This window comes from Lissotriton vulgaris, chromosome 5 (assembly GCF_964263255.1).
Source record: "Lissotriton vulgaris chromosome 5, aLisVul1.2, whole genome shotgun sequence".
In the NCBI taxonomy this organism is placed as follows: Eukaryota; Metazoa; Chordata; class Amphibia; order Caudata; family Salamandridae; genus Lissotriton; species Lissotriton vulgaris.
The window spans coordinates 479,482,871-479,496,394 of NC_141693.1; the positions used below are offsets into that span (position 1 = coordinate 479,482,871).

Sequence of the window (13,524 nt, forward strand, 5' to 3'; positions counted from 1 at the left end):
TAAGTTTGCAGATTCCCAAGACACGCAGTCTTTCTGCGATCTCTATACCATCAGTGAGCAGGGTATTTTTAGACGCTGCTCCCAACAAGTCAGCATTGTTCATGTGGTGTTCAAAATTGATGCAGGCCCATAGTTTCGGATAGGTGAGTATCTCCACTTTTGACTCGTATTTTAAATACTTCGAAGATTTATATAATTTTACTAAGCACAAATTTGTGACTTTTTCATTTTCATTAGATATTAAATTATCTCTCTTTGTGCCGGCCATTGAGTCTGTAATGCCGTTCGTCTGAGGGCCGAGATTTGTTCCGATGCCACTCTCCTTCTTTGTTCTAGTACCTTTACGACTGGTTAGTTTGGATTCATCTATTTATTTTTGGTTGAGTTTACCGGTTTGCTCCAGTTTTTATTATTTTCTCTTTTTGATAACTAGGACTCCTGACTCATTCAGAGCCTTTTTGATTAAACATATTTTTCTAATGGCCACAAATTCATTAGCCTATACTCTTGAATGGGATCTTAAACAAGTAGGTCCTTATTCAAAGTGATCACTAAAGGGTGTTATGCTATATACGATCTATGCAGGCACTAATGGTGGAAAAAAACGTGGTGTTTTTTCTTTCCTTTCTCTTTTGTTATTTAAATTTCAAATGCATAACCTGGTGAACACACTTACTTGCCCTCTGGTGTGAATACAAGAATGAGTACCCTGACTTTCTTTCTTCATCTGGTATACTTGATATTAGGTTTTCATTATTTTTTTTTATTTCTCACTTTTTTACCAATGGTAAATAACCATAATTCAATGTATGAGATATTTGATTTTCTGTTTTTTGATACCCCAGTATATATTTCTTTCAACATTCCCTGCTGGATGCTCTGTCAATTTTTTTGCTTTTCTTGATGATGACCATACCAATTTTTGGCTTTGTGTTTAGTCAAATCAGTGTTTCTGTGAATGTATCTGCCTCTGCCATTGTTTCTCTGTTTACACTGTTAATTGTATTTTCTGATTTAGTCTTTGGGTATTTTTGTGAGCACCGTTAGTTTAAGATTGTGTTGTCTTTATACATTATGTTTTTAATAAAAAATCGTGTATATTTTGTATGGCTATCAATATTCTTTTTCCAATTTCTTATGATTTGTTTTTTCTTTACCGTATTTCATTCTTTTACAGTATTATTTTCTATATATGTTATTTATGCTTTGTATAATTATGTACTTGAACCTTAATTAGTATTATAGTTGGATAAGAGATATGTCCAGAGTCAGGATTAGTGTCAAGACCACCAGCATCCTGGAGGTCATCATACCAGTTATTTTTGTGGACGGGTTGGCAATTCATCTCCTGAATCTTAGTCATTATGGAAATCTGTTCGGAAAAAAGGAAAAGGAATGCAATGTATGAGATCCGCCTTGTGGAGGTGGGACGTTAAGTTGGCCTGGCTGCGGTCCGATGTAAACCAAGCACCGCCTCGGAGAGGAGAGCACAATGGCACCTCCTGCTCTGGAGTTTGTGGCGTCAGCATTGGCATCAATGCTCTGGAAACTGTCAAGGATCATGGAGATGGGGGTGGTACAAGAGATGGTAATGGCCCAGTGTAGCAGTCAGAGGCTACACCTGGTGCAGAAGGTGAACATATTGGTGGTATCCTAGATCCAGTATCTCTCAGCTCCTTAGAGCCTGTAGAAGCACCAGAGGGAGGCAGAAGGGATTCAAAGATTCAGAGCATGAGACTGTGTCTTATGGATCTGCCTCAGTGTAACAGACGGTCCTGGAAACTTCAATTGTTTTTTTTTTGTTTTTTTTTTTTTAATCCTCATATTGCGAAAATTCTATGTATATGGAAACTTTGGTTTCTGCCTCTGAAACTTTTTTTTTTGTACCGACACTTCCCATTTACGGAAACTTCAATTGTACAGGAAAAAGCTGCAGGATGGATTTGGACTTCGACCGACTTCAGGAGTGAAATCAAGAGGCACGGTGACGCGCCTGTGCCTTCTCAAGAGCATGAGTGGTGAGAAGAGGCAGAGTCCCGCTTAGATCTTCTGCATTTTTTTCCTCGACTAACAACCAGTTGGAGCTCAATGACAATCAACCAAGGGCTAGACACCTGCGACTTCTGGACCGGAAATGGGACCGCCCCTTGGACGCGGACCTTTCCCTAAGTAGAGTGTTCCAGAGCTTTGCGACATACAGTCTCGCATTGTTGTCCCATTCGACATTCAGTTTTGTTGATACTTAGTCACTGTAGGCCTTAGAGTTGTGACTCTATACCAGGCACCACAGGCAAACCGGATGAGGACCCATCACGCACATTTGCTTGCACCAGGCCTTACAAGGTTTAAAACCTCTCATTCTGGGAGGTATCATTTCCCTTGCACACTGTAGATTTCTGAGGGGGGCTCCGGAAGCACGTCTGGTGGCGCAGAAAGAACAAAACTGAAGTCAGCATGCATGGGTGGCGGTCATATGGGGATCCGTGTGTCACTTCCAGAGTGAAACAATGTCAGCTGAGAGCCCTATGATGCCACCTACCAGGCATGCAGGGTGTACTGCTCGAAAATCTCCAGATCAAGTTGAATGCCCTTGATATAGTGAAAAGGTGGGGAATTTGTGATTGTAAGTTGCCATCAGAAAGAGAAGTCTAGCAAGATGGAGTACATGAGTTGTTGTTAGCCCAGGTTAGAGCTATTTGAATGAGGGTGAAAGACATTTGCCTTAGATTTCTGATGACAAATAGAAGCAGACGCAGTGGGAGAGGTGGAACCTTGATCTTTCGACTCTAGCAAATAGGTCGTTACGTCGAGTGTCCCACGACTGGATGGATGTTTGAAGGACTTGGGGTGGAGTTCTCACTCATGCACTTGTTGTTGCATCCTGTTAAGTAGGTCGGCAAAGTTGTTGGCCACTCTTAGAAGATGTTTCTCCATTAGGTAAATCCTGAGGTGAAGCCGGTTCCAGATCCTCTGTGCTTGGTGAGAGAAGTGAGATGAATGAGTGCCCCGTGTTTCAGTATTTAATACATCACTGTCATGCTGTCTGTTTTGATTACAACAGCTTTTGCTCGAATGAGCTGAACAAAAGCCTTGAGAGTGAGCTACAGGAGCTCTAAGAAGCTGATGTGGTGACCATGCCTCGTACCACGTTGATGGATGCTCACCGTTGCAAAGTGTTGCGCATTGGCCTGAAGCAACACTAGATATTCCCACTGAACGCGAGTATATGGCTATCAAGATGCCATCATTCCTAGAAGGCGCATGTTTTTGCACACAGGACTATAATGGCGTGGTTAAGAAAGAGGCAGCAATTGATGTGGGCTGGCAACCCTTTGCTGATTGGGATATGCCTTGGCAGTGAGTGGGCCGAGAATAGAGCCTGGCAAAGGCTGCAACTGAGGTGGCAGAAAAGGGGACTGTGTGAAGTTTATGGTAATACCCAGTGTGTGAAGGAGGGATATTGTTGCCTGTGTGTGCGTTCTGCAGTGTATTTTGCTGCTGATCTTGATGCAACCAATCGTTGAAGTATGGGAATATACGAATGGCAGCAAAAGTGTAACATGACCACTCCTAGACACTTTGTGGACATCCTTGGGGCAATAGTGACCTTGAAAGGTAATACCTTGTATTGGTAATTTAGGAAACTTACCGCGAAGCAAAGGTGCTTGCAAAGAGTGGGGTAGAGGGGAATGCGGAAAAAAAGTCTTTGTGATTTAGTGCCATCACAAAGTCTACTTGTTCCAGGAGAGGGATGACCTCTTACACCATTGTCATTCTTAAGTGTTCTGACAGGATGTAGTAGTCAAGGGGCCTGAGATTGAAGACTGGTGAAAGGAATCGGTCTTTTGGTGGGTGAATACAGTGAGTATACCATGTGTCGTGGTGTTTTACCTGCTCTATATCCAATTAATTAAGTATGGAAAACAAATCATTTCTATCACGCCTTGAATTAAAATACATAAATATGAAAGAAAGTTCGCACAAGGCTAAATTAGTGACACGCATAACTTACAAACTATTTAATTACAAGTAACACAGCTATCATACTGCTATCATGCAGTAAATGAAACTACCAAACTGCTAAAAATAATTTTTGAATCTAGAAAGACAATTTTGAAAAAATAAGGTTTCTTAATGAGAATTTGTAATCTGACAACTTTTACCATAACCCCTAATGCACTTTTTGGCTTCATCTGCTTCGCCAGTCACATTTCAAAAGCAATCTACACAAAAATGGGTTTTATTTGCTCAATACATTTAGTCTCTCACCTGCATGCTCTTCCTTGACATGTTTCTGGAGTGCTGAAGCTGTGGGAAAGCCTTTCTCACAAGAGATGCAGAGAAGGGAGGTAAACTTTGAAGAGCGACGATTTTGAGCAGCAAATATGTCTGGGTGGTGGGTGCGATTGTGATACCATAAGCCGGATAGTTGCTAGAAGAGTAAAGTAAAACCATGGTTAAACTGAGGAAAACAGTAGAATATGTAATGGCATAATTGAACCTATAAGGCAATTTGCTAAAATACCCCATGTAAACGTGTGCACTGACTTAATACAGAACATATACATGTAATGTCAACTAACAAATCTGACTCCTTAAACTTTCTCCTACCTTTCTTATTTCATTCTCATTTACTTGAGCTGCTGAGATGAAAAAATGCCACATTTACTTACCAGTAGCATTTGTTGACTAAATCTTACTCTTCCACATCAACGACCAGTAGGACAACTCAAGAGTGACAAGAAGACTACTAGCCCTTTAAATGTAACTACTTTTAGCATCAACTCCTCACTGATGAAACATAAATACCTAACCCTTCGGAGAAAAGTCCTGTTTGTCTTCTTCCATGAGCCAGGCTATGTACTGCAAGCTGATATGTAGTTAGCTAAATACCATTTCTTCCCTTGTTTCCCTTTTTCTGGGACAGGCTGTGGAGAGTTTCTGAATCTGCAATCCTTGTTTGCTCACATCCACAAATTACCCAGAATGTGGTTTTCTTAGTCTGTTGTTTTGAGAATGGCCAAGGCTAAAGCCCTAAATGGAAGTAACAGTACTGCCACAAAGGGTGCAGAACTCTCCTTCGCTCCACATAGTTTTCTTAAAATAGATAAAACCAGTCTTGCGTTGTGTTTGTTCGTGGGGATATTATTTGCTGCATTGTGGAGCTGTAAGGGAAATCTTTAATGCTAGATTATGTCAAGATAACATGGTTTGTTTCTCACATGCGGGATATCTGTCACATTATATTAAGTACTAATTGTAATTATACGCCTATGTAGAAATTGAAAAGTTTGCATGTGCCTTGAAGCCAAAGCATTTGTAACACATTAATGGTATTTCTTATTACTTTAGTTAATGTATGGTATCGTTTTTTGCTTTACTGTCCTACCCTCCAAAGGTTTCAGATACTAATGAATCATTAATTCATTCATGAGTAGTGATCTCAGGCGAAACATGACAGGACATTCAATGAATAGTGATGAGCCCCATAATTCATTAATCTCCATCATTTACCCAATTCCATTTCTTAAATGACATGAAACTCTACATGTTGCATGATCAGCCATCCATGGCCATATGACTATGTGTGAACCTCTGCATTTGGTGAAAACATCTGTTGATATTTTTTTGACTCATATGATTAATGTTTTCACACGTAAAAGATGGATGGCTGGTATATGGAGGTTTTGGGTCATGTGCAGTGGGGGTCCTTGTTTGTCAAGATAGTACATGATTATATTAGTGTCCATTTGTAATATAGCTTTCTCCAAAAAGATGGATGGGAAGAGAATTTGAGGACAAAATGATCAGCACTTAATTTTGGGCATACTGATATAGCATGTTATGCATGACTTTTACTTAAGTTCATCTAGGTTAATTCCAAGTATAGTAATGTAATACAACTATTGCTGTTGTGGCCTAATTATTCTAGGTTAATTCACAGAATACTGATGTAATATAACTGTTCCTTTTGTAATCAAGTTGGGAGGTAAATATAATACAGACACTGAGAATCCTCTTACTCAACAAGGAATCCAGGAGGCTTATTTAACATGACAAAAATACTCATGAAACCAAATCACTCGGGGTTTTCAAGGTGCTGCTTCAGTTCTGATATTTGTTTTTTCAATATTATTGCACTATTGGTCTGAATACAATACCTATAATATCTTGCATGTTGCATAGGAGGGAATCCTGGTTCATATTATAAAACGTGTATTATAGTGTCTTTTTCTTCTCGATACATTTCAAAGAGTAAATTAATCTACTGCATTCGACTGAATGCCACCTTTACCACCGGAAAGTCTAAAACCATAATGACATCTGTCCAAAAAACGTTTTCTTCCAGACGCTTTCAGAGACTCCAACACATGTCTTTTTAACACAGGTTGACTGCAAACATCTGAACAAAATATTCTTTGTCAATGCTGTTACCTCTAGATTTGGCTTGTGATGCGTAATGCAGAAGAAGTCAGTCCAAGCTTGAACCATTCTCTCTTTGTCAAAAGTAAGTTCTTTAGTATTGTCTATTGAAACAGTACTGACCTTGAGACAGTACTGGTCGCATTTTAATGGTTTGAGTTGGCTACTGGTTAGTTTGCCTTAGTTCTCTAAATGTTATCATTGGGAAATAGTCATTATTCATCAAAGCTTGAAACTATCATGATGTAGAAAATTCAATAAAACGAAGTTTACAAAAACACGTTGAATCTATGACAATGAAAGTAGGCAGGGGTTGGTGAATGATGCGAGTTAAGGATAAACCATCTGTACAAATTCCTCTGTACACATGATGAAGCAGTAGTGACAAGCAATATATATTCTGGTACCAAATGTACTCATAATTTGCCACATTATAGAAAACTAAATTATTCAATTATCTTTATATATGAAATTCTAAATAGGAGAGTATTATATTTTGATTTGATTCACAATTCAATGAATTCAGGAATTAGACACAGACTGTGGTAAAGAAGTTAAATTAATATTTTTCCTGTGTTACACTTTCATCAGCAAATAAAGGGTATTAAACTAAAGCAGGCCACACATATTTGCACAATACGGTTCAATTAAAATATTAAACTCACATGAGATAACTAAAACCACCAGGTTAACTCCATAATATAAATAACAAAAGCAGTTTACTTTACAACCAAATTGGTATGAAGGCTTCATAATTTAATTCACAACCATTTTACAAGTCAGGTCACATTCATTGCTTGCTTAACTTATCTGACCAGTAAAGCGCGTTTAAGCATTTTTAATGCCACCAAAACTGGGACACTAAAATCTGTTTTAACAATGGGAACCCTGGCTACCATCTGAGTCAAGATGATGTGTAAAGAAGTCAGCTTTCTGCTCATAAGTATCAGTATCTGTAAATCTGCATTTATCTGAAGGGCTTCCTCTGAAAAATTAGATTTAACAAATCACTATTTATATATCATGAGGTATACCAATGTTAGGAGTACTCACACAGGTCTGCTACAATAAATTCCATCATGGTTTATGTTGATACACTGATTGAATTTTTGCTGAGGTAAACTACTTTCAGCAGATGCTAAATGACTGGCCACGGCCAAATGGGACACGAGTAAACCCTGGTATGTGCACCTTACCTGGTAAGCCTTATCACAGATTTCACAGTTATACGGCTTGCCTCCGACATGGGTAACCATGTGACGCTCAAGCAAAGATGGTGCACTAAAGATCTTTCCACAGGTGGGACAAGGATGGTATTCTCTTGAGTGCACCTCCTGAATGTGCTTCCGATGGTCATCCAAGGTGGGAAAACTCATTCTGCACTTTTGACAATCATAGGGATCTTCAATATCTGATGGTGTAGAATAGAGGAAGAAAGAGAGCGTAATGTAAGAAAATGACAATTCTGGCATAGTTTTAGAACCAAGCATGAAAAGCTAGGATGGACAGAGCCTGATATGGAAGAAAAGATGGTAATGCTGGGATAAATATTTGACATGTCTTAATGAGCTACTAGAATAAATAAATGTAGGCATGAAGTGGGGATCAGAGTGCGATACAATGGGATACTAAAATAAATAGGAACTGCTTTGCTTTCTACAGAAAAGTATTAGAAGCCAATTCAAAGAAATTCAGAACATCCATATTCATGTCCTGGGATGCCACATCATATTTATGAAAGAAACAGCTTTTCATATTCCTGTTAGGAAGGCTTTCAAAGAAGAGAGGGTGGATTTTTTTTTCTATTTGAAAATTATGGGCCCTCATATCTTAGAAAGCTGTTGGGCGACTGCAGAACCTGTGCAAATTACTATCTTATTTTGTTGCTAATAGTTACCTGCAGTTCCATAACAAAAATATGCAAATAACCCTCAGGGTTTTCAGCAGAATCTGTAATTGAGAGTCCAAAAAGACCAGTCTCACATTTCATCCTGAATGTTTTAATATTTATTTTCTTAAGATGAACATGTAATAACATTTTCATCCTAAAAAGGTGAATAAACTGTAAAGTGTGTTAGGACAGAATTACAATTGGCAGAAGGGTCAATACAAGTATCAATTTACTATTGGATAACATTTCACAACCAGGTCATCAATTATAAATACACAATATTGAGCAAAGCTACCTGGCAAGTCCAAATTGTGAAAAAGGCTAATTCTAAATAACATTAAATTTCATCCAACTTTCATCCAATTTAAACTCTACTTTGCCCAAAAAAGTAACAAGAGCAAATATTAAACTGCAGTAGAAGAACGAGTGAATAGTATTTCCGCGAGGTATGTTGTTCAACTGAGACTGAGGAAAAGATCTATGGAGCTGCCATGGACAGCCAATTGAGTTAGAGGGGAACAGGACACAGACTTGCATACTATTTCAAAATTCTTATTTTCTTCTGGTTGATGGCTACACAATACCTTTAAGCATTTTCAATTAGAACCAATCTTTCTTGAATATTATTGCTATATTATACATTAATCATTAATATAGCAAACTGATCCCAACTACACAAGCAATGGGTTACATCAAGATAGGGAAGGAAAGCTAATACACATAAAACAGATAAACCTAAAATAGTCAGTAAAAAACATAAGAGAGTGCTAGGACATGAGACACTAAAGCTATTCATACCAGACTCCCCCAGTTACAAATAAAGGGCAACAGAAAACTTGTGATGTTAACAATGGAAAACAATATTCTTCATCTAAAAAAATGGATAATTCAAACCTCCATCATTTTGGCTGGGCCTTTATAAAAGCATATGAATCTTCGATTCAACTGCCATCTTTTGTCTATTAAAATGTTTGTGGAGTGCTTATATCAATATCAATGTATTGTTGCTTAACTAAAACTATCACAATGTACATTTGCAGATACAAGTAAGTTAAAAACAATCATTTCATTGGCTAGAAAAAAAATCCATATATAAAATGATGTCATTGAGTAACTAAAGGATTATTTGCACTAAATCTAACAAGAATCCAAGTTCAAAGTGTATACATCATATGTAAAACTCTCCTTAAAAATGGTATGTAAAAGTCAACTGCATCGAACAATAGAACCTTGTGTTCTTTTTCCCAAATATACAGCTTGGACATTTGTTTTTTTAACCAAAATAATTGATTAGTTCATAAATTGCAAATCATTTATAGAAGGCAGACTAATAAGCCCAAATTCAAACCTGGCTTGAGCTGGTGTGCTCGAGTTTGGGAAGAGAAAGTATATCTAAAAGCTTTGCTATAATACGGCCAACTAAGTTCACATGCAGTCTTCTTAAAGCATACAGTGAAGTTTTTATTTCATTTCATGATATTTAGGTGTGTTTTGGTGTCCATCCTTCGATTTGGTTAGTCTCCCAAAGTACTGAAAGGATGTACACAATCAATCTTTTTATCTCCCATCCTCTAGCTCAAAGCACGTTTTGCTGTACCATACAATATATTTTTTTTATTAATCATAAAGTTACGTCATTATGTGGTACTCATTCAGACTGTAAAGGGAGTGCTGGAGGCCAGGCGCAGTTAAGTCAGGGAAGAATATCTCACCTGTATACTGCAGAAAGGTGACATGCTCGACCCGCAACTTAGCTCAAAAATGTCTCAAAGCATTTAAGCATGTCCACAGATTAGCAGTGTATACATTAAATAGAAGTGGGTCCAGCAAACAACCTTGCTTCAGGCCACCACTGGTGCTTATTTTGTTAACCACGCTTATGCCTTAGCCCACCATGACACATACCCGGATATTTCAGTGTATATGTTGAATAGCCAATAGATTAGACAAAATGCCTGAAATGCATAGTTTCTGGCACATATGGCCCTGGTCTGGCATGGCACAAGGTGAAATGATGTACGGTAAACACCTACTTGAGAATTTTGGAACATTGTTGCGCTAATGTGTTTATTATTATTTATTATGATGTATGCTATTGGTGGTTTAATAACCTTTTCTAAATCCTGACTGACAAACTCTCAATACTTTGTCCTTATCCACCCAAATCTCTAGATCTTTAAGAAGTACTTTCTAAAAACTGTTTAGAGTTCATACCAGGGTGATTGTTCGATTAGATGTCGGGTCAGTCTTATCACCTTTTTCGAATTTAGGTTAAAGAGTGTAAGACTAATCATCTCCATGAATGAGGAACCAATTGTTCAAAATGATGGAAGAGAAAAGGATGGTGGGTAGGCAGAGGCAAAAATTAGCACCTAGTATAAAAAATGAATTGGAATCCCATTCAAGCCCAGGATCCTCGGTGGCTGTCCAGCGCTCAGGTTTTGAACCACATATTTCTCTGAGACCTGAATACCGTCAGTGTTTGAAGAGTTGGACTCCCAATAGGATACATTAGGGTTGAGATACAGAGACTTAACAAAATTGTACCACTTCTCAGCTGGAACGACATTACATTCATGTTTATCTGGATTTTCATATATTCTAGTTATTAAATTCCAATATTTTTTATGAAGTTGTGTAGCCTATAGATTAAGTTCTTCCTATAATTTTAGCTGAAATCTTGTTTTGCTTGACACATTTTTTTTACACAGGTCCTTGATCTGTTAGTGAAGCAGAAATATCAGCATTAGCTGGAAACATGCATTTTTGTAGGTCCGGTTCTTAATAATGCTTCTCATGCCCCTTAATTCTATTACATTATTTTAAAAAAAAAATTATTTTCTTCTTTTTTTTTTCTTCCTTTTTGTCCTCATTTGCCTTTTCTTCAATAAGGGCCATACCAACCACCTTGCACGATTTATAGACGTGATTTGACAGATTGGTAGTAGAGATGTCCCATGAGAAGAGGTATAATTGCTTTCAACTCCATCAAGGTATTTTTCAACCTGTTGGACCTTTATCGCAACTTGACTGGCCCTGGTCCAGGAGTAAATAAGGCATAATCATAGGACTCGGGGGAAAAAAAAACCCCGGGTTCATCTCCAATTAATTAGAAGGTCCCAGAAAGCCAAGTTCCGCTTACTCGCTGTTCTTTTAAGGTCCATTTTAGACGTTTCATATAAGGAGGAAAGCCACCGAGAATGTAGTGGGGGTGTTTTCTCTACCCAATGTATGCAAATTTGTCTTCTCGCTAATAGAATTGCGTAGAAGAGAAAAGATTTCGCCTTCCCTTTGAGATTATCTTCCAACCCAAAGATGACTAATGAGAGGGTAATTTCTAAGGATGTGTTTAGGATAGAGTTTAGAGTTTCTTTCACATCTACCCAAAATTTTTGGATGTCAGGACATTCAAAAAACATAGGTTTGTCGCAAGCATCTACCAAGTTGCATTTGTTACATTTTTTATTTGGTAGAAATTTAGATAATTTCAAAGCGGTTATATACGCACGATGTGCAGAGAAGAGGTGGTTTCGTCTTAGCCATGAAGGCTTTACGATTTTATATAATAAACCGAAAGATATTGGGCATCTCTCCTCACATGGGGTGCCAATCTCCGTTCCCCATAATTCGTCTGGGAGTTTGAATTCTTCGTCAATTTCTTCCAACAGCTGCCAGTACCAAGTGGCTACCTCCTTCCCTCCCATAGCTCTTTCCACCAACTTTTGTTCCGTTATGCTTGTTTTCCCTAAGTTGGCGTCAGTACGGGTCTGAGAGCTCAACCAGCTGTTTAGTTGAATATATTTAAATCTTGACAGCCCTACGCCAACTAATTCTTGTAACTAATCCCATGTTATAAGGTTACCATCTTTGAATAGTTGACCCCCATCTTGTAATACCCGCTTGTTCTATTATCGTGGAGAGACTGTCACGCAGACACGATGGTAACCCGGGTGAGTCCCAGATTGGAGAGTAGTTGGAATAATATGACAGACCCAGTTTTTTTTTGATGTTGTACCAATTTTTAGCCCATGATTGTGCTATTTTGAGTTTAATGTTTTTAAAGAATTTCTGACATCCAAATTTAAACATAAAGCCATCCACTGCTAGATTAGCCCCCATTAACATAGCCTTATACATAGAGTCAGTTGCGAGATTAGATGGCATCTTTAGGAGCATTCTTGAATGTGACAGTTGGAAGGCCCATGAATAATACAGTAAATCCAACAATGCAAGACCACCTTTCTCTCTTCATCTTCTTAACTTTTTCCACGCGATTCTTGTGGTTTTATAGTTCCATATGAAAGAATTAATTTCTCTTTGGGATTTTTCAATCATTTTTGGGTCAAAGGCAGTAGGAATAGTGTTGAAAACAAAGGTGAATTTTGGAAGGATACACATTTTAACTAAATTCACTCTACCTAAAATTGAGAGTGGTAGATGTGACCACGATTTTAGGAGCCTTTTGCTCTCAGTGTGTACCCTATCCAAGTTAATTTGCGCAATGCTGGCCACATCTTAGGTTATTCTTATTCCTAAGTAGCGCATCGATGAGGATATTTTTGCCCCCAGCTGAATGTTTGGTATATTTCAAGCCATTATCTCACTTTTACTGGAATTGATATCGTACCCCGAAATTCGACCAAATTCCCCCGCCCGTTGGATGATTACTGGGTATGCTTTGGATAGGTCAGATGTAAAAATCAGAATGTCATCTGCATACATTGCTACCCGTCTTTCCCACTCTCCAAAGCTAAAAGATGGAATATTAGCCTCGTCCCTTAAAAGCTGAGCGAACGGTTCTATGTATAGGTTAAATAGGAGAGGGGAAAGCGGACAGCCCTGTCTTGTACCTCTGGTTATATTAAATGCTTCGGTAAGAGACCCATTAACCAGTAACCTAGCTGAGGGAGCACTATATAGCTGTTTAATGGTCCTGCAGAAATTCTCCCCACAATTAAATTTTCTCAGAACATCATTAAGGTATAACCAGTTAACTCTGTCAAAAGCTTTGGTTGCGTCCAGAGTTAAAATGGCCAGAGGTAATGAAAAGGCAGTAGCGATGTCTATTGCGCCTACAGCTTCATATGTTAGCTCAGCTAGTTGTCTGCCCTTAATGAAGCCTTTTTGGTCGGGGTGAACGATTTTTCCGATGACACTGGCCAGTCTTGTAGAGATAATTGTTGTGAAAAGTTTATTGTCGTTGTTGAGTA

General features: G+C 38.3%; 1 protein-coding gene across 2 annotated transcripts in view; it reads right to left on the minus strand.

Moving 5' to 3' along the window:
* Nucleotides 1-13,524, minus strand: part of ZBTB40 (zinc finger and BTB domain containing 40) — a 324,401-nt gene that overhangs the window by 120,200 nt on the left and 190,677 nt on the right. For both annotated transcript variants that reach the window (XM_086921924.1, XM_086921925.1), the window contains 2 exons: nt 7,620-7,834; nt 4,270-4,432 (listed from right to left, as the gene is read on the minus strand). In XM_086921924.1, coding sequence (XP_086778050.1) covers nt 4,270-4,432; nt 7,620-7,834 — 378 coding nt within the window. The remainder of the gene's footprint in view (nt 1-4,269; nt 4,433-7,619; nt 7,835-13,524) is intronic.